Source organism: Amphiprion ocellaris, chromosome 12 (assembly GCF_022539595.1).
Source record: "Amphiprion ocellaris isolate individual 3 ecotype Okinawa chromosome 12, ASM2253959v1, whole genome shotgun sequence".
Taxonomy (NCBI): Eukaryota; Metazoa; Chordata; class Actinopteri; family Pomacentridae; genus Amphiprion; species Amphiprion ocellaris.
In genome coordinates, this window is record NC_072777.1 from 9929172 (window position 1) to 9953637 (window position 24466).

At 38.6% G+C, this 24466-nt stretch overlaps 3 protein-coding genes and 1 non-coding gene across 6 annotated transcripts in view; 1 reads left to right on the forward strand and 3 right to left on the reverse strand.

The window, feature by feature from the left end:
- Positions 1–634: 634 nt before the first annotated feature.
- Positions 635–717, reverse strand: trnal-uaa (transfer RNA leucine (anticodon UAA)). The gene has a single exon. It is a non-coding gene; the product is annotated as a tRNA-Leu (tRNA).
- Positions 718–2819: 2102 nt separating this feature from the next.
- On the reverse strand, positions 2820–5308 carry LOC111574971 (syntaxin-11-like). 3 transcript variants are annotated; one of them, XM_023279830.3, is made up of 3 exons: positions 5192–5308; positions 4841–5024; positions 2820–4016 (listed from the first exon to the last, which is right to left on the reverse strand). In XM_023279830.3, exon 3 carries the CDS (start codon positions 4009–4011, stop codon positions 3118–3120), a length of 894 nt encoding a protein of 297 aa, XP_023135598.1. In that variant the 5' UTR covers positions 4012–4016; positions 4841–5024; positions 5192–5308; the 3' UTR covers positions 2820–3117. The 3 variants fall into 3 exon arrangements, with proteins under 3 accessions (XP_023135598.1, XP_023135597.1, XP_054872074.1); XM_023279829.3 differs by having other exon boundaries at positions 4841–5089; positions 5192–5249; XM_055016099.1 differs by lacking the exon at positions 5192–5308 and having other exon boundaries at positions 4841–5185.
- Positions 5309–6735: 1427 nt separating this feature from the next.
- Positions 6736–11284, reverse strand: stx11b.1 (syntaxin 11b, tandem duplicate 1). Its single transcript, XM_023279828.3, has 2 exons — positions 10886–11284; positions 6736–8582 (listed from the first exon to the last, which is right to left on the reverse strand). The coding sequence occupies exon 2, from the start codon at positions 8573–8575 to the stop codon at positions 7673–7675; it is 903 nt and encodes a 300-aa protein (XP_023135596.1). The 5' UTR covers positions 8576–8582; positions 10886–11284; the 3' UTR covers positions 6736–7672.
- Positions 11285–13877: 2593 nt separating this feature from the next.
- Positions 13878–24466, forward strand: part of mthfd1l (methylenetetrahydrofolate dehydrogenase (NADP+ dependent) 1 like) — a 42829-nt gene continuing 32240 nt past the window's right edge. The window contains exons 1-14 of the mRNA XM_023279817.3: positions 13878–14299; positions 15479–15563; positions 15789–15839; positions 15962–16015; positions 16987–17111; positions 17806–17906; positions 18881–19017; positions 19714–19825; positions 20257–20324; positions 20415–20512; positions 20633–20806; positions 21071–21207; positions 23267–23313; positions 23779–23886. Of these exons, the coding sequence (XP_023135585.2) occupies positions 14061–14299; positions 15479–15563; positions 15789–15839; positions 15962–16015; positions 16987–17111; positions 17806–17906; positions 18881–19017; positions 19714–19825; positions 20257–20324; positions 20415–20512; positions 20633–20806; positions 21071–21207; positions 23267–23313; positions 23779–23886 (1536 nt within the window). The 5' untranslated portion in view covers positions 13878–14060. The remainder of the gene's footprint in view (positions 14300–15478; positions 15564–15788; positions 15840–15961; positions 16016–16986; positions 17112–17805; positions 17907–18880; positions 19018–19713; positions 19826–20256; positions 20325–20414; positions 20513–20632; positions 20807–21070; positions 21208–23266; positions 23314–23778; positions 23887–24466) is intronic.

Here is a 24466-nt window from a genome sequence, read left to right on the forward strand (position 1 = left end):
TGTCATAATGATGCTACTGGTTCTAAAAGATTAACAGCAATGAAAATGTTTTTTTTTTTTTTTTTTTAACAAATACAGTTTTGTTTGTTTGTTTTTAAAGGATTCAAAATTTAAGGTGTTCATCTTATTTGGTCTAGTTGAAAATACTTATTGGAATCATGCAGATTCACTAAATATCATAAATGTTTGGATACTTTGTATTAACCAGCAGGAGGTGGTATATTTAAATGTTGTGTATGTATTGCTTATGTGTATGATTTCATCTTAATAACATTGTTTTAGATCCAGATTATTCAGCATTATTGTAGCATCAATACAATGTTTGCAATCCTGGCAGTTTAACTTGGAGCAAAACAACACCATTCCCAAAGTAATATTAATAGTAATAAAACAAAATCTTTGTATTTATACAAAGGTAAGCCAATTACAAACACAGCATACAGTGTTTTAGGTGCCTTAAATTAGTTGATCACTGTTGTACAATATATATATTTACTGTACAAGTATGCATCTGTTTCCAATGGCTTATTTTCCTATTCTTGTCGGTGGTCTTCTGAATAGAGGCTGATGTTATTTTATTCAGCTGAACGTAGATTATATGGTGATTGTCACACAGATATCAGCAAAACAACTTTACCAGGAGTGGGGTTCGAACCCACGCGGACATATGTCCATTGGATCTTAAGTCCAACGCCTTAACCACTCGGCCATCCTGGTGTATACACCGCATCCCCCCGCGTTCCCCCTACAAAAAGTGGGAGCTCCAAATCAGATTAACCGCTAAATTTGTTTTTCATTTAATCCCCACATTCTTACGCAGCTACCAATTCACGCCAATGTAGCGGCAGCTCTGCGAAAACGACGAATAATCAACAATCACGAGTCAAATATGACGCTAGCGCGGTGTTAGCAGCTCGCAGCTAACTCATATCTGACTTCTGTGCTAATGTATGTCGTTTACGTAGGTAGCGCAGCACGGCTTTAACTTAAACTATTACTTCTGCCACTACTTACGGTAGTGTTGGATGTGAATGGAGCACCAAACACAAAAATACCAGCCTGTGTACTTACAGGAATCCCCGCTGTTTGTATCGTTGTCAATGCAAGTTATCTCACTTGGATCCGCATAGTGAGGTTAGCATGCTAACTGCTAGCATAAGTTTCAGTTTCCAGACAGCACACACACACACACACACACACAAAGGAATATCGCGCTATGTTTGCAGCACAGTGCGACCAAAAGAGCGACGATGCAAAGCAAAGCTATTAACGCAGAAAGACACTTAAGAATTGCTCATAAAGTCATGCACAACAAGTTACCGGATAAAGTCCTGTGCAGAAACTTCAGTGACGGCTGCTCTTTCTGTGTTTGTGCGTCACCAAGGAAATTCCATTCTTCTGATTAAAATAGCTCTAGTTTAATGAATTAGACGACACGTTGTATTTTTTATAAGCTTTTGACACTGCAGCTATTAAGCACTGATAACATCAGAGGCGTTGTTTGGATGTTGACACACGGGGCTGAGCACAGCAGTCTGTCCGTTTTAACCTGATAATACCACACTTTCAGGTTATTTCACACTGAAATGGATATAAAATGTGACACACTGTGTTCTACGTAGAGGTAAATCACCCACTTTATTTCTGTGCTCAGTCTGTCTTCCACATTTATATCACATGAAGTGCACAGTGAGATTTACATAGCTATAAACTTTACACTGAAAATACTTATTTTTCTAAATCTTATTTAAAGTGGGTGACCAATCCATTAGTTATGAGAAGAAATACAGGTTCTGATGAGAGAAATGTTCACTACCAAAGCCTCATAACAAAATAACCCAAATGAACAACTAATGTTTCTGACAAAAAAAAGAAAATACATGTCTCTCCATATGATATTGATAATTTATCTAACTAAAGCAACTTACAATAAAATAGTAAAAAGGAAGTTTCATTGGTACTGTTCTTCCTTTTGTTGTAGTTAATTTATTTATTCAAGTGGTCATACATCAATATAGACCGAGTTGTGTAAATTATGTGCTGTTAAATTATTTTGTTTTGAGATTTGCTCTGTAAATGAAGATTATTATATACCAGACATAATGTACCCACAATGCTCCAATGAGGGGGAGGAAAGAGTGTTAACAAGAGTACTATAGGTTGAATTGGCCCGATCAAGCTACAAAGCTTAAGCAACTTGGGGGTTTTTTGGTTGTTTATTTCTAAGAAGCAGCAGGCCACTTGAGGTATTCAACCCTAAATCTGCTGCTCCACTTTTACAGGATTTGGCTTCCTCTAGAGCCACAGAGTCAGACACACCATCACATTAAAAGCTAAATGCCACAAGCCTTACACTGAGGAAATAGCTTGGATTATTTTAGTGGATCAGATGACACGTCTCTTCCTCCTTTACTAAAAAAAAAGTATCTGGAGGAGCGAGCCGATTAGTTTAAATAAGTTTTTCCTATTCTCCTACAGGCCACGTACTATCATTTCTGACTTTTAACAACTGAATCCAAGCTTCTATGTCCACCATCTATTTAACTTTCCGTGCTCAGCTCAGGATTTACCACCACTGGCTGCAGTTGGTCAGCTCTTAAGCCATTCTTACCTTCTACCGTTCACTCTCATGACTTCAATTTTTCCAAATTTCAAAAGAACATGTGAACAGCTTTCCCACATGACCAAAGTAACTGAGCTGATGTTCACCAAATGTCGACAAAATGATTTTAATTTAGTACAACAGCATTTATTTTGTGTCAGTAAACCACTTAAAATGTAAACAGACTCAACTTCTTTCACACACACACACTGAAGAATTCTGTGATTGTAAAAACTTGAAGATTTATTTCAGTTAATCAAATTTCAGACAGACTGTAAGTTTAAGAATTTTAAGCTACACACAGCAACTAAAGAAACACAGTGCGACTCTTTAGAGCAAGTCCATTTCCTTTATACTTCGTGATATGAGAGTCTGCAAAGTTTGGATTCACTATAAATTAAGCATACTGCACAATATTTTTGAGCTCAGTTCCATATTTTTACTGTACATAGTTGTTTATTTTAATTTTGAATCATCCATAAAATTCCATAATGTCAAACTAACTCCTAAAAGCTTTAGTTCTTTCTCCAACAAGGTAGACAGGGGCAACACTGCAGAAAAGGGTTCTTCTTCTTGTACTGTATGGCCTTCTTGATGTGATCGTTGATCTGGTCAACATGTTCCTGAGTGCGATGCATGTGAACCTCGATGTTATTCAGGATGGATCCCTGCTCCTCCACCAGCACGGCCATCTGCAGGAACAGCTCGTGGACCTCCTTCAGCCTGGCCTCCAGCTCCACCAGCTCCTTGTGTCTGTTTTTGATCTCACAGAAGGCCAAGCGGCATGTTCGAGCAGCTTGTGGCTGAAGGCTGTGGGATAGTTCAGTCCAGCCTTCACCACCTTTGTCCACCAGCACATCCAGCTGCTCATCGGTGATGTCTGTGCCCATTATGGACGCCTGCCTCTGGATCCTCCTCCTGCATGTGTTCTTCTGCTTCTCCTCGGCTTTGCTGTAGTCACTCATGACAGCATGGAAGGCAAGGGTCAGCGTGTCGTACTGAGTACGGGCGATGCGACTAAGAGCGGAGTTTGGACTTTCTTTCTCCTCCAGCTGGTTGCTCATTTTACCCAGGTCCTGCAGACGGACGTATAGGACCTCTGCACGTTGCTGGACCCCTTTGGCAATGGAGTCACAGTCCTTTTTAAGAAGGGTGAGGCGGCGCACAGAGGTGCCAAAGCGTTCATTTTGCATGCACATACGTTCCACCTCCAACTGGAGCAAGGAGATCTCCTTGCGTATGAACTGGGCCTCCTTCAGGACCTCATCAATAGCTGAGGAGTTCTCAAAGATCACTGCCTGTTGAGACAGAGTCACCTTGTCTCCGTCATGCTCGGGACCATTAAACTCTGATTCCTCATCCTCATGGTCCTCACTGATGGTCTGCAGCCTCTCCAGCATGTCCCGCATCCTGTCTGAGAGACAAAGAAAGAAAACGCTGGTTACTGGGCTCATCTCTAGTCCAGCTTTGATTTGATTTAGCAAAAATATAAATGAGTTCTCAACAAAAAGATAAAACCTGTAGTTCAAATTTAATATGACATTCATTCTACGTGTTGAGTTGTAGGCACACATTGCATATGTACATGAAAATAAACAAAAAACATGAAGCAATTCTAATTAAACGCTAAGTGCTCTGATTGGATTGCTGAAATACACTTTGCAAAGTTACTGTACATCCAAAATTTACCCAGAGGAAACTGCTAAATTCATTTAAAAGCTAATGTCAGGATTACACAACTGCTACAACTAATGCAACAACTGGTCAACAATGACAACAGTCACAACTCAGTGGCTCACTGGAATGTCTTTATTTAAACCAGGAACAAGGAAGACACTACCTTACTGAAAAGTAGACTTTTGCTGTGAAACTGGATTTGTCACAAGAGATAGTTTGTGGGATATACATTTATTTGTTTAAGTAGTTTTTATATGTTCATCTACTTAATCTTATTCTGGACAAAACTTGCAAAATTGTAGCGTTTCAATTGCAGTTATATTTCCATACAGTCTGAGTGTTTAAGCAGAAAATCAATTTCCTCATTCCATGTTGGTTTAAAAGTTGTCACAATATATGATCAAATGACTTTAAATTAATCTCCCTTCACGCTGCCTGTGGAGCAGAACGTTGAATGAATGAGTAGGAGCCACATCTATTCTCAGGGTGTCTCCCGGTGGCCACACTTTCACTAAGAAAATCAATCAGATATAATTAAATTCTCAAATTAAACCATCTTACCTCTTCTGCCTGGGTCCCACAAGATCAAAAAGCAAGTGTATCCTTCCTTATTAAATGTATTTAATCCAAGGCCCTTGGAAATGCATAATATTGTCAGTCTGATGAGGAAAGTTTGCTGTGTCCAGCCTGTTCAGCATGTGTGCGACTGCTGCCGCTTCAGACGTAACCGACACAGATGAAGCCACTGCAACACATAATACTTCCTTGAAATCAGATCCTTTTTTTGAAGGTTTGGTTCACTTCAGAAATCTGGCAATTCAATTAAGTAAAAAAAAAAAACATTCTTGTCAAATAATGCACCCAGAAGAAGTAAGAAAGTAGGAAATGAAACGTGAGGAACTAAACTTTTACCAGCTGAGTAAAACAGAACAAGCCGCTGTGCATCTGCTGATTGATGACACCTGTGTGTGGATGTTCATGCACAAAGAACCTGGTACATGCCAGGGAACAGAGAAATCAGTTTTCATAGGATGTCCTTCTGTCTCATATCATCAGGGTCCTTCTGCTCAACCAGCTCTGATTCACTTTAAATGTTTTTTTATTATAAACTATGGATATTTGAAAGGGTATTTGTGAAATTTTAGATTCATATATAAAGTACTTTCTGAGATAAAGTTTAAAAAAAACATTAACCCACTGAAAGCATGTTTTTGCACATTGAGATTTAAGGCTAGTTTAAATGACATTATCTCAAGAATTACACAGGATAAAAGCAGGAAATTTGGACAAGTACGTTAAAAAAAAAAACGCTTACTCTGGGTGAGTTAATCTATGAAAAAAATTGAAGCCGTCATGAAAAGTCCCACAACTGAGTTCACATTAAATTGAGACTGTAGAAGTCAGCTAGTGTTATTTTCTGAAACATATGTAGCTGCATGTCACAATTATACAAAACAAAACACAAAGGGTACTTTTTACTGTGAAAAACTTGATCACAAACATGAAAAAAAAGGTATTTTTGTTGAACTTTGAGAACTAATTGAGCATGTATGGCATGCTGTACCACAAACACAAAAGTAATGATCGGTAACCAAATCCAAGCAGGAGAGAAATGTTTCTCCAAATATATCACAAAAGTGAATACAATTTTGAATATAGGCGTAAAATGTTGTTTTCAGTAAGTTAGAGCATCACATATTCAGCTCGATGCGATGCCCTGCTGCTTATTGGAAGAGATGCTTGAAGGCAACATGCAGCTCGTGACTTTTGTCTGAAAGATCAAGTTTGTTTCCATTGGAATACAAACATGAGAATCAATTTCGATCCCATCAAACTGTTTCCACAATGATAATGAGAATGAATTTACATTTAAAGTCTTGCTCACAGAAGTACATCAAATTACTTCTAAATATACATTCAGCATATACGTCACGGCATTAACATTTCCAACTAGAAAAATCCCATCAAATCTATGTATTTGATCATGGTTATACTGATTTATGAGTCTAAAAATGAAAAGCATGGCCATATTTTATTTCTTAGTTATATTTTGGCTAGATTCTGAATCAAAGCCATATTTGTGAAATAACACCGAAAATCTCCAGCTTTTATCGTCAACATTTCCTGAGATACTGTCGTTAAAACATAGTCTCAAATGTCAATGCACAAAAAGTTGGTGAAAGTTTGGCAATTTTTAAATATAACTATCTGGAAAGTACAGGATATATCAGTGTAAAATTGTATGGATATCTTTACAAATATCAATATTTTATGCTTTAGAATTTTCAGGAAAATCAGAGATGGTTGAGCAGAAATTGGTCTAAAGAGTTGATGATTTAATTTGGGATGACCCACAGTTGGGTCATAGTTGACTGCCGAGGATGTGTCTGTACTAAATCTCGTCAAATATTTGTGTGCTGATGTAGATTTTATGTCACAACAAGTATAAAGCCAGAGTCTTGTAATATTTTAATATATCGTCATCTTATATAAAGACACCACAGAAGAAAGACAACAAGGTATTATATAAAATTCATGAGAAGAGCATCAGAAGTAACATATTAGTGTACAGTCGACATCAACACTGAATCCCTGCATAAATTCTAGACTGAGCATGAGGCAAAGCCAACATGTGAACTTACTGATGAGCTCAAAAGAGAGTATGAGGAAGAGATGGGGAATTATGAAGGTGTTGTGCAATGTGGTCAACACATAATGGCTTGTTCCGCACTATAATTTATACACATAATAGAGAAAACTTGGTTTAATCATGAAAAACTCAATCGTACAGTTTCTAGAAGAGCCTTTCAGCCTTATGTTAACTAAGACCAAAGACACTGACATGTAGAGATTATAGGACAGATAGGAAAAAAAAGGTAAGAATTTTTTGATTTAACCCATATTTAAAATCATTTCTTTACGGTTTACCATCACGGCAGTGTACTACATCAGTAACCACTTGCCTCCTGCAGTTGCATTAAAATGTTCCTGAAAGTCACTGCATTTGTTAAATCACTGTCATGCAGAGACTCAACAGGCTCTAAAACATGAAAAATATTGTCAGATTGTAGTTTCACACCTGCATCACACCTCATTCATAGAGGAAGAATTGTGATTTATTATCATTTCATTTGAACATCCCAGACTTTAATGAATAACTTAAATGTAATTAAAAATATATTACCCAAGCAAAATAGTTTAAACTTTTTTTTAAAACAAACTTTATTTAACTTCAGGAAAATATGCAATAACTATAAAGGCCATATAGATACATACTTTGATGATAGGAGCAGTTTATTAATGACACATGCTGAAAATGTCTTTAAGATTTCACTCTGTCTGGACAGCAAAGTGCCTACTTTGCTGTCCCTCGACTCCTCTACTTCTCTACAATCATGAGTTGAAACATGGGAAACAGCTGCAAAACATCTTTTTAAAGGGATTGTTGTTGTCATGCCGTTTGGCCCTGCCTAGTTTGACGAGGGCGTCTTGTATTCCTTCGTCTGTTTTCTGCACGTTGCTCTGGATGGACGTCAGCATGGGGCCCTGCTCCTCCACCAGCATGGCGATGTCCAGGAATATCTCATGGATGCCACTGATGCGAGCCTCCAGGTCCACTAACTCCTGGTGACGCTTCTCGATCTGGGACAGAGCAGATCGCGCTGTTTTGCCTTCACTCACAATGTTGTCATTAAAGATGTTCCACTGGCCCTTCTCTATCATCTCCTCCACCTCCTCCCCCGTCACCTCACGCCCTACTATCTCCATCTGCCTCTGGATCTGGGCCTTGCAGTTCTCTCGGTGACTCATCTCGGCCTCGTTATAGTCAAACATTGCATCACGGAAACCGTTGCTGAGGCAGGCGTACTGGGTTCTGGCTATACGTGTGACGGCAGAGTTTGAGCCGTGAGTTTCCTCCAGCTTGTGGGATGTTCCGTCCATGTCGTGCAGACGTGCCAGAACATCCTCGGCTCGTTTCTTTATGTCGGCACCAATAGCGTTGGAGTCTCTTTTAATGGTGCTCATGGTGGTGGTGCCTTGCAACATGCGGGAGTTCTGCTCACGGAGCCGTTTGACCTCCAGGCGGATGAGTTGGATCTCCCTGTGGATGTCTTGTGACTGGGAGAAGACCTCTTCCAGAGCGGGGCTGTTGTCATCAAACACCACCGCCTCATGGGGCAGCTCCTCCTCCAGGTCCACGTTGCTGAAGGTGTCAGACACAGTGGACTCTGCATCCTCCATCGGCTCCACATGTCCATTGGACATTTCCTGCAGGTGGCTCAGTCTGTCCCTCATGGTTGGGCTGCAAAGGAAGACATTTAAGAGTTTTTAACTGTCATTTTTTGAACAACGTACTGAAATGTATAATTTACTGTAATACAAAATTTGTAAAATCACAGAAATAAAGGTAAATTAACATGCTAATTGTATAAGTACCTGTAAATAAAGCCCACATTTAAAAATCTGTATTTTAAGAAATTTTGCTTCATGTGATTACAGTGTATTTAAATCAGCAAATTATATTGCAATGTTACAGACATTTGCAGTCATTTAAAAGCAATACTGTGTATATGAAGAAATGAAAAATGTTAAATGATTTTTGAAACTACTGTTTTTCAGATTTTTCCCATTCTGTTAAATTAGAGATAATGTCTAGTACACTATGTATACAAATAATCAAAAGAATATTGTAATTTTACAGGCATTTTAAATTATTTCAAGCAAAATTGTGTATATTAAGGTTTAAAAGAGACTAAATGACTTTTCTGAAATGTTTTTATTCCATATTTTTCCTGTTTTGTTAAATTACAGATAATATCTAGTAAGATCATTAAAAAATAACTCATTTACATGTTCACGGTAAAAAAAAAGAAGAAAAAAACAGGACAAAGCTTTAGATAATGTCCAGATCAAACAGTATGCAAATAGGAATTTGTGTGACCATGAAATGACACTGTTTTATTACACTACTGTTCAAAAGATTGGTGTCACTTAGAAGTCTCCTTATTTTTGAAAGAAAAGCATTTTTTTTCAATGAAGATAACATGAAATTAAGACATTGTTAATGAGGTAAATGACTATTCTAACTGGAAACAGCTGATTTTTAATGGAATATCTACACAGGGGTACAGAGGAACATTTCCAGCAACCATCACTTCTGTGTTCTAATGCTACATGTTAGCTAATGGTGCTGAAAGACTAATTGATGATTATAAAACCTTTGTGCAATCATGTTAGCACATGAATAAAAGTGGTAGCTTTCATGGAAAACATGAAATTGCCTAGGTGACCCCAAACTTTTGAATGGTATATTTAGCTAAAAATATAATTATTTTTTACAGATATTGCCATTATTTTTACCATCTTTACAGTTTTTGACCATTACAATATCCCACTGTTTTTAATGTATTTTTAAGGCACCACTGATGCTGAAAATTTTTTTTTTTTTTTTAAACAATTTTTTTTAACAGTGTGGAGAAGTAGTTAAATTTACAAATGTGAGAAGGATTTCTCTCTGATTAGAAATGGTAAAGATGACTCATTAAAATGAGCTGGCATGGGACGGCCAACATCAGTAAGAGGTCTTTCGCTGCAAACTAAATTCTGGAAATTAATAACATTTATTTTCCAATCATACTGAGTTTGACAAAATAAAATCTAAGAGACACACAGATTCCATTCATGATCCAGACACAAAACAAGGTTTAAAACACACCCATCTCCTTGTTAAATCTGTCTGCTTAAAAGTCTTTTCCTTCTTCCTTGAGGTAACAATCCACCCATCACCGGCCCAACAGGTTCTCCAAAGGTGAGTCAAAGGTGTTGCTTCTCACCAAACAAGTTCTTTTGACTTGTGATCTGTGTGACATGTTTATCCAGACATTCATTCTGACTTTTAACCTAACTGCAGCATCAGATTTTTTTTTTTTTTTTTTTGTACATCAGATACGGTCGTATCTTTGAGTTTGAGAAAAGGTTTGAACAAAAACATGTCCAATGTGTAATGGGGAGGCTGGTGACATCATTGGAAAGGCTTTGAAAGGTTGCTAGACCGAGTACATGCATCACATGTCTGTCGGATTTGTTGTCCCTGCTTTTAGCTGGAAATAACAGTTGAAAATGTGTGTCAGTGATCAGAAAAGTTCAAATATGATTCCTTATTAATCTCACATAAAGTAGATAAAATACTTCAATGCATAGTTTGTGATGTAAACAGAAATTCAAGTCTGGAGTTGAATATGGAACTCAGCTCTTTTTTTTGTTGGTTTTTATGATGGGAACGGTTTAGCTGATTTGCAACAGGTCAGTGTCATGATTAAAATATTTGCATGATAAACACCTTTTAAGGTAGACAAACACTTTAAAATCCATTCAAAAAGTTGCCAAAAACAACAGTTTTTTTTTCTTTTTTAAAGAAGTAATCTAAAAATATATAGCTTATGGTATCTAAATCAAATGAATGGCTTTTCTCTACTGATCAAAATCATAGTTGACTCATTTTTTAAAAAAATGACATTCAGTCATTTACCAGATATGAGACTTAATCGTTCCATCTTTCATCCTCATTCTCATGCACGGTGGTGAGTTTAAAGGAAACGATCTTACCTGTTGGTTGTGCTCTGATGTTCACAGGTATCAAACTTTGTCCGCTGACGTGAGGCTCCTCAGCACCATCCTATCCTTCCTCCCCGGGCTGTGCGCAGGACGGAAGGCCCCACGGTGCGTAATGCTGCTATGTTTGGAGCTGCAGCAGGAGTTCTGCCGTGTTGCTTTCGTCCGGATGATGAAGTGCGCCACGACCAAACACTGTGACGATGTGACAGCAGGAATGAAGCTCGGTCGGTTTGCAGTGACGCCGCATGTCAGGAGCGCAGGTGAGGGACGAGGTGTGATCAGCTGGAGTGTGTGAACAGAGAGGGGGCAGATGTAGACATGACGCTGCCTTCAGGGGGCAATTAGGCAGGATTGGTAGCTGAGGTTTTTAATGGTTGTGATACCTGATGGTCTCGGAGACTGAAAGAGCCAAAAACCCGCGCTGAACTGACGTCACAAGGTGTTCCTAGCCACGCCCATGGCTCCACAGCTCCACACAAACTCACTTCTGTGTGTGTGTGTGTGTGTGTGTGTGTGTGTGTGTGTGTGTGTGTGTGTGTGTGTGTGTGTGTGTGTGTGTGTGTGTGTGTGTGTGATTAACAAAGACCGATGTGGTTTTACCTGCTCCCTGCACTGTACATACAGTACCTGCCTGTGAATACACAATTATCCAACACCTTAATGCACCACGCAATGTTCCTTGGGTTCAACCACAACATAAATGAACAGTTTGCTTCAGTCTTTTTAATCATGAGAACTTCCTACTGAAACTATGTTCAACCAACAAGCTACATCGAGTTGGGTTGATAGCTTCTCCTCTACAGTCATGTTTAATTTCCGTTCTTAACCATCTAACATTGTCCAAGATAAGGAAGGAGAGCTGAAATCTTGAGCTCAAGGTTAAGAAAAATGAAGTTTCAAGCCAATTTTATTGAAGTTACCTTAATTTCAATTTAGTTTTAAATTAACTAATGCAGAAATTTGACTTTAAATCACACAGAATAGTAGGTTGATGCAGTTACCAACATTAATATGCCAACCAAATTTAGCAACACAATGCTAGCAACTTTAAAGCTTATATTGACATCATGGATTTTGTGAAGTGGTGGGAGGAGGTCTTTTGAGTTACTTTTTAGAGTGTAGTAACACAAGTTCACTGTAGCCTCTGTAGCGTTGTAGCCCTGTGCACTGTCTGCAAGGACACAAATTTTGAGCTGCAGGCAAACATCCACAGATGGGTGAGTGAGAGTCCATGTGGAAATATCCTGCAGTGCACATGCTTGACAACAGTGTGCAGAATACAAAGAGACTGATTTACTGGGCATGTATGCAAAAGAGTCCTCCAAGTAGACTTAAAGTGGATTAGAAAGTAATAAAAAAAATCATTGGCTACATATGGTGTGCACAGCTGTTCACGTGTACAGTCTTAATGGTATACAGTAACAGTCAAAAGTTAGGACACACCTTCTCATTCAATGGTTTGTATTCAATTATTTTATACATTGTAGATTAATACTGAAGACATCAAAACTGTAAAAGAATACATACAGAATTATGTTGTAAACAAAGAAAGTGTTTATCTTCGGTATTAATCTACAATGTAGAAAATAATACAAATAAATGAAAAGTATTGAATGAGAAGGTGTGTCCAAATTTTTGACTGGCAGTGTATAAGGCCAGTGTTAAACATTTGCATTATATCATGCCTCCACAAGTATGTGAGACAATGCTAAAGGCCAGGTAGTGTGAATTCTGTCACAAATCCAGAATAGTCTGTATGGAACCCTCTGTAGACATCCATGTACAGCCCCAACTTTTTGTCCGCACTGTGACTACGCTACAGGGACATTAGTGCACATGTTCAGCAGTGATGTGAGGAATATGAAGATGTAGACCTACTGCACATGTAATGGATCCTCCAAGTAAACTAGACAGTAGTTCAGCAACAACAACTGAACTGTGGTATTTACAAGAGTGTACAATTAAGGCTTAATCCTTCCTCTAACATGTTTATATCTGGTACATCAGAAACCTTTCTTGGATGCTTCATTGTCCCTTCAGACTCTACATTACTAAGTTGCTGTAGCTACTCTTTCTCTGTCGCTTGCTTGCTTCCCTCTGCAGCTCTGGCAAACCAAACATTGCTGGTTAACACATTGCTACCAGTGCACAAGTGCTGGAATGTCCAGAAACCAAATTAGAGAGTCCATTACACTACGAAATACAAAGAGATTTACCTGGTTCACTCATTCGGCAAAGGCTTACCTGTGAAAGATGTTCATATGTAAAAGTCACACACTAAGTATTTTTTAATTTTGATTTTAGTTTTTTGTTTGTACTTGTAACAGAAGAAATAGGGTGGTCAAAATTTGATGCAGAGAAACAGCTGATTCTAATTTGAGTAGACTGGACAGTAAAACCCAGGCCTCCAACCCCCACCCTCTGTTTTGATGTCTGGGTGCCTGATCTATCACATGCTATTGATTATAGCTTGATTACTCCAGTCTGAGGTGAAGAATGATAAGATTAGATTTTTTTTTTTAAACATATAGGGGTATGCTGTATGTCCCACTGGCCTACTTGCAAAGGTCATGTGGGCTGTGGACCCCTGTTGCCTTACATGACCTCCTCTTCTTGCCTACTAGCGGAATTCCTTTCTGGTGAGGCTGCTGCGTTTAAGTGTCGTCAGATTATACTTAGAATACTTCTAAGACAGTGAAATACTAAGTTTAATAATGAAATACAGACCTGTGCCCAAATGTGGGCTTTCGTGTGCTTTTTAAACATAGCAAACAAACGAACTTTTAGCAGTAATGTTATAGCAAGGACAAGAGAGGCAGTGATTTACACTGAATTTGATTACTTTATTTAATTTTGCTGAGCAGTGGGCTACACTCTGACATCGTGACATTCACGTGTCTCCTCTATAGAGTTTGAGTTTTCATACAGTGCCTTTCTCTGTCCGGGATTTGTCACGTTTCGGAGTTGTTCAAGCGCTTCCACATGGGAGTCTTTATATTTCCCACCGCCCCTGAAGACAGCATACCTCCATCACCTCAACTTTGTTTCTGTTCCTCCCTGGTGAACCTCGCGACCCGTCACTAGCAACAGGAGCTAACCGGAGGAAAAAAAACTTATCAACCGCCGACTTTTACAAGAAATTAGTAAATAAAAAGCAGGAACGACCATGAAATTGGCTTTTATTCGCAGCGCTTATGGCAGTCTTCGGGTACACCCAGCCCGTCCAGGAAGCAGACTCTCCGGCTTGTCTCGGAGATGCCTACCGCCGGTTGGTGCTACCGACAGCCGGGTGATCCTCCGGACGGTGAGCGCGACCTCCAGCAGCGGAACCAGGCCGAAGCTAACTGTCGATTTTGGGAAGCAGCCAGAGAAGGAGGATGGGTCTGAATGTGGAAGTTCTGTGAGGTACAAAACTAACAAACAAAAAACAACACTGCGTCGGTTAAAGTGGTAACAAGAGACGGAAATTAGTGTTTTTGTTTATTTCTTTGCACGAAATTTTGACTCTGCCGAGCGGTATTTTATGATTATTATGATTATGATGGACGGTGGTCGGTCTTTTCCGACTCCTTACCAGCTGCACGTGTCCCCTGTAGGATCAGAGGAACCCTGCCAGCTGATGTAACATTTGTCTCATGTTGCCAAACAAGCTAATCATGCTAGAAATGAACCTGAATTCATCGGTTTTAACACAGAAATTGATGGATGATGTTGTAAAGTTTAAATGTAACGACAGTGAACATCTTTACCGTTAAATTATGTTTGCAAAATGAATTGTTTATGATATATATTGCAAGTACAACTGAATTAAATCATGTATTTTCTTTCTAGAAACTGAATTCACTGGATATAGCAGATAATTAGCTAATAATGGACGCATGTATTTAATGTGTACATTGTGGGCCAGATATAGGTCAGTGTGTTAACTGTTAGCCCCTCCCACATGACGTCACTCCACAGAGAAGTGAGTGTAATCACAATTTTATTTTACTCCACTCCATTAAAAAAAATAGGTATTTATAATAGGCGGTCGTATATTACATTAACTGCAACAAATCTGGCCACATCAGTCGCTTTTTTAGGAGAAATTCCAGTTTGCAGAGGCGTAATTCCATCTTAAATTATCAGTGGCCTTCTGCTCAAGCGAGAAATGCTGAAGGTTTTTACTGTAGATTATATCTTAACTCCAGCAAATAAACACAAAATCTTACATTTTAGCCATTTTGCAATACCACTGCAGCAGATCTTCACAGTGGCAACAACAAACTGTGTCCCCTCCATGTCCGTCACTTTATTTAGTTTATACAGGAAACTTTTTTGTTGCAGTCTATGTGACCTTCAATGTTTCAGAGTTTGGCTGCGTTGTCTGTGTTTTCTTGTGTTTGTATTTTTTTTTGAAGCTGCAGTGCTCTGACCACTTCAGGAAGAGCCTAATATTGATAATAATGCCAATATTTTATTTGAAATAGCTGTGTTGTACGTGTTATCTCTTTTTCTGTTTGGAGTACATTTTCCATAATCTTACAGAATGTTGATCTTTTCTGGTGCGGGTTAATGGATATAACTAACCAGTTTTTCTCACAGTGAAGTGATCCAGAGCACTAAGGAGGCCATGGTGTCTCTGCAAGGAAGAAATCCGGCAATCCAACCTTTGTTGGCCATTCTACAGGTATTATATGGAAAAGTGTCAGGACAGTTTAGGATTTGTACTTCTCAATGCACACCTTAAGATTTGTCTTGCAATTCACTTACATTTACTTAAAATTGACAAAGCGGTGTTATACTAGAAGGTGACACTGGTTTACCTTTAACCAGGGATTATCTGTTTTTACTAAATTCACTGTATCATCAGATCTGTATGCGTTTTTCTCAGTGTGCTTGTTTTTTCCCTAAGGCAGGTGAAGATGACGATGTATTGCAGATCAACAAGAAAATGGCAGGAAAGGTAATTCTTTCTTGTGGCTTGTCTATCTGAATTTAGTTCTTAACTTTGCCCATTTTGTTTGGTTTTTTTTTCTCTTAAATTTGTAAATTCAGTTTATCCTGTCGTTATCTGTATGTCCCCAGATTGGCTTGAATGTCACTCATATTTGTCTGACAAAGGGATGCAGTGAAGACGAAGTAAGTAAAGCTGACTCACAAATTTATTTGATATCCCTCAATGTTGTTTAACAAGTTGCCACGTGACTTTACCATTCTCAGGTTTGAGTGTGCAGCATGTAATAATGGCGGTTATATTTAATGGTTTCAGGGCCTCTCTCAGACCTGTATATCACTGAGTCGTTGCTTAACTAAAAGTCACCATTCGAACATTGTTTATCTTCATTTTCTTTATGCTGTGATTTTTTTTTTTCCTCATGGTATTTCCCGCCATTATGTAACTGGGGTTGGGGAGAACTCCCTCTGCTCAGCTGGAGGTCAACTCTTGATCCGTCCCAAAGGAAGAAATTCCTGGGAATAGCTCAGGCATTTGAGCTGACAGTGATTTATGTTAGAATTCCTGACCTTAGAAGAACTCCACTGCTCTGCTGCTCTACTTTTACTTATTTTCCCCTCTTGCTCTTCCTGTCTTTCCCTCTCTCCTCTTTTATTCTCTTTTTCACCTTACTCTGGGAGTTTTACCTCTTACTTTGCTTAGTCAGCAGCACTGACTTTTGCATTTTAGAGGGACAAATGCTGTTTAACCCCCTTCTAGACCTGTGTTAAGCAATGCGACTAGCAAATCGCTAAGGCTGCCGTTTCGAAGATAGGTTATACAGTATGTCTGACCCAAGCTTTAAGCTGTCACGTTAGGGGTTTTATACTTTTCTGCGGACCTCCTTGTGTCACAGTCATGCTTTTTAAAAATCACACAGTCAATATTGAAGTGAAGCTTAACTTTATATTGTACTACATCGTAAATCAAATTACAATTACAGGATCTGTAAGAAAAATTTGACATTTTCTTCAAATTGTTTTGATCATTGTAGTTTGTGGAGCAAAGTCCCCTAAATGTTTCTGCGTAATGTGTAGGATATTCTGTAGACTGATCTGATCACATACAACATTTACACCTAAAAATGTGTGTGTTTTGTCGTTGTGCATGCATGCAGATTGTAGAGGAGTTGCTGAAATTGAATGATGATCCCAGAGTGCACGGTGTCTTCCTCCACCTCCCCTCGACCTCCCTCACCAGTCGAGTGCTCAACGCGCTCAAACCAGAGAAGGATGTAGATGGGTAAAAAAAAACCTGCCAAGGCACATTTATTTGTTTATCAAGAGACATCAAGGGATTTATCAAGAGATTTTCATAGTTGTTTTCTGTTGTCACATACAAAGACATAATAGTGAAGAGTATTTATTTTTCTCATTGTAGATGCTGTTGAAATTATTTGTAAAAACTAGTAATAGGTTGTTTGCCTCTAAAACATACTAAGAATACAACAGCTGACATGTTTATGCGACCGCCAAGCAGCTAGGGGGCATAATTTGTGTTTCTCTGTCCCAGTAAATGTTCACTCACATGTTCGCCCAAATCAGAAAAGGCTGCAGAGAATTAAGACTAAATGTACAGCATGTGTCATCAGCGATCAAGTGAGTGCTAATGAGAAAATTAGCAAAGCACCCTTCATAATCATCACATATTAAAGTGAACTGGTTCAGGAGAGGACAAATAATCTACAGCCAATGCATAAATTATGGCAAAAAAATGACAAAAACATGCATATAGGTTGCTTTTGATTTCTGGCAACGATCGTCTTTGTCTTTTGGATGAAAAAGAAAGCATGTACTTGTAAGTCTTATCCATAGCAGTTTACAAAATAGTCTCAATGTGGAGGCTGTTAAAAAGTGACCAGGTTCCAAAGAGTTCAGCAATTTTGAGATGTTTTATATTTCCTTGTGATTACATTTCCATTTCTGTGTTGTTATAGGATAACAGATTTGAATATGGGCCGCCTGGTACGAGGAGACCTGAGCAATAGCTTTGTGCCACCTATAGCCAGCGCTGTTTTAGATCTGCTTGAGAAACATGGTGAGTCTCTGCTGAAGGAAATCGGTCCTAAGTTCAGCAGTTACTAAATACTGAGGCTTTACTGTGAAAAAAACGCCAATAAGGACGACTTGAAACGTAATAAAAAAACTGGACTTCCAGACTTATGTAGCTGTAACAGTACTTAGATTTGTCTCTAAAATACCTTTTCTCAAAGACGTCAAAGTGTGTGTATTTGTTAAAATGAATAAATGTACTGATCACAGCAATTTATAGCAGCATGAAGCACTGACTGTCAGTATTATTGTAGCACATCAAGACCTACTTGTTAAGGATTTTAATAGCTGCAGCTGTGTTTGCTTAACTGTGAAGCTGTCACTGTGGGTGTGTCCAATGCCTGTACTACCATACTTTGTAGTACATCAGAAATACATCTTGTATGTCCCAACACAAAGTATGCTAAAAATACAAGGATGTTCTACCACATCTAGTTCCATTTTGCAGTCTGCATGCCTGCATGCTTTCTGGCTATTCTAATCTTTAGTCCTCTGATAGGCAAAAGGTATGTTTTTCTTCATATGTTTTTTTTTTAAATTCTGTATAATATCCAAAAACCTATTACAGTTAATTGTGGACAAGTACTACTTTACTGTATTTTTTTTCAAAAATGTTTTCTGTGGACATGCTATGTACTTAAGGCTCAATTAGAATCAGGATGTTGTAAGAACTGAGGCAGAGTGTCTTAGTTTGGCAATGTGCTCACTGGTTTTAAAATATATTTTGGAACTTTTTTGGACAATTTGAAATAGACTCCATTTCAGAGGAAATGGTTCAATTTTAGCTGTATTAAGTTTCACAGTTATTCTAACCAAGGGTCGACTGATTATCAGATCCAGTGTTCAGCATTTTACCCTTTGTCTGTGTTATTTAAAAAAAGAACAAAAAACAATCCTTTATCATTTAAAAATGTTTCAATTATTATTTTCACCCACTACTACATTTAAACATTTCCGCAGATGCTCCTTTGGAAGGGAAGACTGTCTTGCTGGTTGGAGGAGAAGGACCCCTCTGCTTGGCCCTGCAGTGCCTGATTGAAAGAAGTGGAATGGTAGCTCTGAAGAGTCACTGGAACTCCAACGTCCTACAGAGACAGGTTAGCTAGTATGCATTTGTGGTTCTTTTTTATCTTGACCTGAAAGGAGGCTGAAGATCATATGGTTTGGTCCTTGTCTGTTTCTGCTTGACATTTTTTGAGGGTATTCTTTTGTCAGTTCCTGGAAAATAATTTTTTTAACACTTTACTGTATAATCAATGCTTTATATTCAATGACAAGTCTTTATCCTTTTTACACTCTGTGTATTGAACCATCTGTCATTTGCAGCTGGTCCACTTAGTTACAGTATGTGCAGTGTTAGTGACTGACCACATGGAGTCAGTGTTTGCTTTTAAAACTTTGTGCCATAACATTTTATTTATTTTTTATTTATTTAACCAGATAAAACCCATTGAGATCAGGATCTCCTTCAAAAGAGTGACCTGGCCAAGAGTTCAGCAGCACATAAAACAATTACAAGGAGGTGACAGTATAAGTTAGAACATGCAATTTTGAAGGTGCAAAAATGTTCTACAATAAAAATATGAGCAGGTGTCCCAGACCTGACTCCAACAGTTTTGCTCATGGAAAAATATCATTCACATTTTTCTGGGGAGTTTTTTTCGGCTTTATGTGTCAATTTTTTTGTGCCTGCCATACATGCCTATCATCCACATTTTAATCTTTCAAACTCTACAATTGGCTTCTTCTTTTTCCACTTTCGTCTTATTTTCATCTCTTCTACTTTATTCTAGGTGATGCAGGCTGATGCCATGGTCCTGTTAGATGGAGTAAATGTGGATGTTCCACCCTCCTGGATTCGACCAGGGGCTGCTATTATTTGCTGTGAGCCAACCTTGGAGACAGGTATTCCTGAATATATACCAAATCTGCATGAGCATTAACTATAGGGTAAATTACATATATTTACATATATTTTTTGTCATCACATGTTGCTTGGATTTTAAATGCTTGCTGCTGCACACAAATTAGTTTAACTTGCAAATTTCAGTCCTGCTGCTGGCATTTCAGTGGGGGGGTTTTCACAGTTACTGTTTATGAATTACAGAATGATATGTAGCTTTGCAGTTTATTGTTAAGACAGCTTTTAAGCTTACTTAAGCTGCATCTTTCTGCTGTTGCTGCTGTGAAATTAAAGTCATACATTGTATAGTGTTATGAAGCATGCATCCTCTGTTATCTGAATCCTCTTATTCTGTCCAAAGGTTGTTTGCTTTTATTTGTATGCGGCTATTTTTATTTAATGTGGGCATTATTCCTACTGGTATTTATTTTAGATGAACACACCTTTGGGATGTCCTCCAAGTCTGGGTTAGGATACCTCACAGCAGCCTACAGAACACATGTGAGTCTTTTTGGTTGCATTTCTGTCCTCATCCTTTTTGCTTTTTACAACCAGCCCCAATAATTCTTTATCTTGTTCTCTGTCTGTTAGAATGTGGTCCGTAGTTGCAGTCGGTGGCTTAGGGAGCAGCAGTACCGACCCTGGCGTCTGCACAGCCTCAAACTGCAACCCCTGACCCCTGTACCAAGGTATAGATCAACATGTGTTGGGGACTATAAACTACATTTACCTGAGTAAGATTCTTTCAAACCAAATTTAAATGTTACATGAGTAAGCTTAAGCGTGGCATATTTTCTCTGCTTTATCAGTGACATAGAAATATCCAGAGCTCAGACACCCAAACCAGTGACTCAGCTGGCTGAGGAGATTGGTTTGCTGCCAGAAGAGCTTGAAGCCTACGGCAGGAACAAAGCTAAGGTCCGACTCTCCCTGTTAGATCGCCTCCACTCACAGCCTGATGGCAAATATGTACTGGTTGCTGGGTGAGTGTCACTTACTGATCAACCAAATTGTGTTAAATTCCTTCAACTACTTTAATTTGTCACACAAATAAAGGCCTACTAGCCCTCAGTAAGGCACCAAGTGATTACACTGTCCCTGCTCCTTTGTTGAATAACCCTCAAGTGATACTTTGTGATTTATTTCTGAATAATGGTTTCCTGTTCATATGTGTACGACTGAATCAGTCACACTGCACTCTAACAAATTTGAAATTCAAAAATGTTCTGTGTTTTCTGTATATCTAGTATAACTCCTACTCCACTGGGTGAAGGTAAAAGCACAGTGACCATTGGCCTAGTCCAGGCCATGTCTGCCCACCTGAAGCACAACTCCTTTGCCTGTCTCCGGCAACCTTCCCAAGGACCCACCTTTGGAGTTAAAGGTCAGAAATAAATCTTTGATCGTTGATCTTTATCATACAGCGATCTCAGAGCCTGCTGCAATGAGGCTCAACCACTGTTTCACCATGTGAGGAAATACATCTTATTGCATACTATGTGGCTGAAATTTATAGACATTTTTTAAGCCCTAGAAGGTCCATTCATTACTAAAGAGAGCTGAAAAACACATGGCCAGTTATCGAATTGACATTTAAAGTGAACACTGAACATTATGCAAGTAAACATTCCACCTTAGAAGTAGCCAGTACCAGCCTGTTGTCTTTCGGGGGCATGGTGAGTTAAATTACATAATAACATACAATCATATATAACATATCTTCACAATTATTTGAAGCCCTTATTTATGCCTATATATCTAATTTATCACTTGTAATGGTCGAGTCCATCAGTGTTTGTGTCTAAAGTCACATTCCAACACACAATTACAATTACAATAATAATAATATATTACAATAATAGCTTAATCAGGCTGTTGGCTCACAGTCTGCCATATTACTTATTTGACTGAAAACAAGATGCAGACAGACAATATTGCCATAAACCTCTAGATGGGAGAATTAGGCTACATTTTTTTTGTAAGCAAATTCCATGAAATATAATGACTGCTCATAAAATCAGTCTACATTTGATTATTTGGTTACTTATAGTTGTCTAATGTATATAAATTTCCTACCATAGGACTGTTAGTTACATAACCATAAAAAAAGTCACAACTGTGCAGCTCCATGCTTCCACAGTGTGGTCTGCTACTCAAGCAAACAGCACTACACTCCTGTCTTTCTGCTAATTGTACAGAACATATCCAGCTTGAATAGTATACTTTTACCTCTCTGTGCTCTCTGCCTTTCTCTTGACTACATGCTAATAACCTGCACTAAATTATCAACATTATCACTTCATTTTACAAGTCTCAATTATAGACTTGCTAAAAATAAACCAGTTGAAAGAACCAAATTCTGTTAAAAATAATTTTATAAAAGTCAAAAAGTTCTGCACAACTCTGCACTTGCGGCCAACTCAGCTGCTACCAACAGTCATGTGAGAAAAATTCATGTATATTTTGACTGAAGTCCCTGTTTTCTAGTGTTTGTATCATCTGTGGGCATTGTTGTACATGTGGGTTCCATCCATCTATCCATCCATCCATCCATCCATCCATCCATCCATCCATCCATCCATCCATTCATTATCTGTAAACCACTTAATCCTCATTAGGGTCACAGGGGGCTGGAGTCTATTCCAGCTGACTTAGGGTGAAGGTAGGAGACACCCTGGACAGGTTACCAGTCTATCACAGTGCCACACATGGAGACAAACAGTCACACTCACATTCACACCTACGGACAATTTAGAATCACCAGTTAACCTCAGCATGTTTTTGAACTGTGGGAGGAAGCCGGAGAACCTGGAGAAAACCCATGCATGCACAGGGAAACTCCACACAGAAAGATCCCAGGACCAGGCAAACCAGGGATCTTCTAGCTGTGACGGTGCTAACCACCGAGCCACCGTGCAGCCATGCTTTTTTTTTTGTTTGTTTTTTTTTTTTTTTTTAGGATTAGTATATTTTTGAGTTCCCTTTGGCCCTAGCCATGGTTGTGCTGTTTCTATAGAGGCACAGGTCTTTATATTTCAGTACAAAACAAGCATGCAGTGAGGACAATTGTGACAAGATGAAAAAACGCCAAGAAATTTCTTCAGATTTAAATGTTTAAGAGTTGTACTTCAGTATTTAAATAGGTGTCAAACTGCTTCAAATTGTGTTTTTTGTTTGGAATGGAATTCTAAATTTAGTAGCAGTTTTCAGCTGATGCATTTCGGGTTTGGACAAAGCCTGAGACTGGCACCTAATACAAAAGTTAGGAATGTAATTATAGTAACTGTGTGATAATCCATCTTTGTCAGTGTGAGGCGGGGTCTACTCTCCCTGACACATGTTTTTCTGGGACGGAGTAGTTCATTCAGAGTCCAGCCCTGCTCCTTGGTGTGTCCTTGTCTTGCTGTCTGCCTCTGACTGTGTTACCTCTCCTTTGTGCCTAGGGGGAGCTGCAGGAGGGGGATATGCCCAGGTCATCCCTATGGAGGAGGTAAGACATGCAGACAGACTCACTGTACTCCCTAGCAGGATTAGCCCAGACTTCAAAGTTTCTATGAAAAGAGACTCAAGCACACATTCACAACCCCTGCAGCTGTGACTACAGACACTGTCCATAAAGACGGAGAGAGGGAGGGGTGAGTTTCAAAGCTCTAGACATTAAGGCAAGAATAAAGCGGCCTCTTCTCTCGTTCTCTTATTTGAGCCTGCTCTTTCTGCCCCTCCTCCTTTTCACTGTCATTGTGTAAAAAATTATGTTTTGTTTCCTTTTTAAAGACAAAATCCAAATCACAGCAGCATGACTTTATTGTAACCCCCATTGTTTAGTCTTCACCCAATCCTTCAATGTATACTTTACTAGGATAGTGTCTTGATGGCTTGTTCTTTATCCCTTCACTCCTTTTTCTACTTCATTAATTTTTTCATTTTCTTTTTTGTCTACCTGTTATCCCTTTAGTTCAACCTCCATTTGACAGGTGACATTCACGCCATCACAGCAGCCAATAACCTTGTGGCGGCAGCCATTGATGCCAGGATGCTTCACGAGGCGACACAATCAGACAAGGTGACTGTGTGTTGAGATTTATTATTAGAAGGAAAGTGCAAATTATTCAGTAATACCTTTTTAAATCAAGCATTTCAGTGATTCCTCATGAAAATGCACTGGATATCTATAGTTCAGTAGTTCTGTTTTTGATGCACTACACTTAACCCTCTCTACCTCAAAAACTGCCAATTTGAAAGAGAGGTTACCTTTTAAAAAAGGAATAATAATTGCACCATTAATCACAGCCAGAAACTGTAAAAACAAAACAAAAAAATCACCAGATTTTCAACTTTTTTATGGTCCTTGAACTACTTGTCTGTGATGGGCCATTAACCAAATCTAAGCTTAAAACCCTGATGTTTCATGAAAATGTCTTCATTTCATCATGTCTCATTTACAGATTTGCCCATTATATGTTCTTTGTGCTGAACAGATGCTGTAAAAACCAAAATTCTGACAGAGAAGCAGCTTCAACCAAAAGTCATATGATAATAATTTAGGACCTTTTCAGCTGAAGTGGGCAGAACTGCAGACTGTTTTTACACAGAGCAGATAGCAGACAAATATGGAAACAAGTTAAAAATTTAAGTAGTAAAAT

Coding starts and splice junctions, on each gene's coding strand:
- stx11b.1 (XM_023279828.3), bottom strand. CDS start 8,575: ATGAGGGACAGACTGAGCCACCTGCAGGAAATGTCCAATGGACATGTG.
- LOC111574971 (XM_023279830.3), bottom strand. CDS start 4,011: ATGCGGGACATGCTGGAGAGGCTGCAGACCATCAGTGAGGACCATGAG.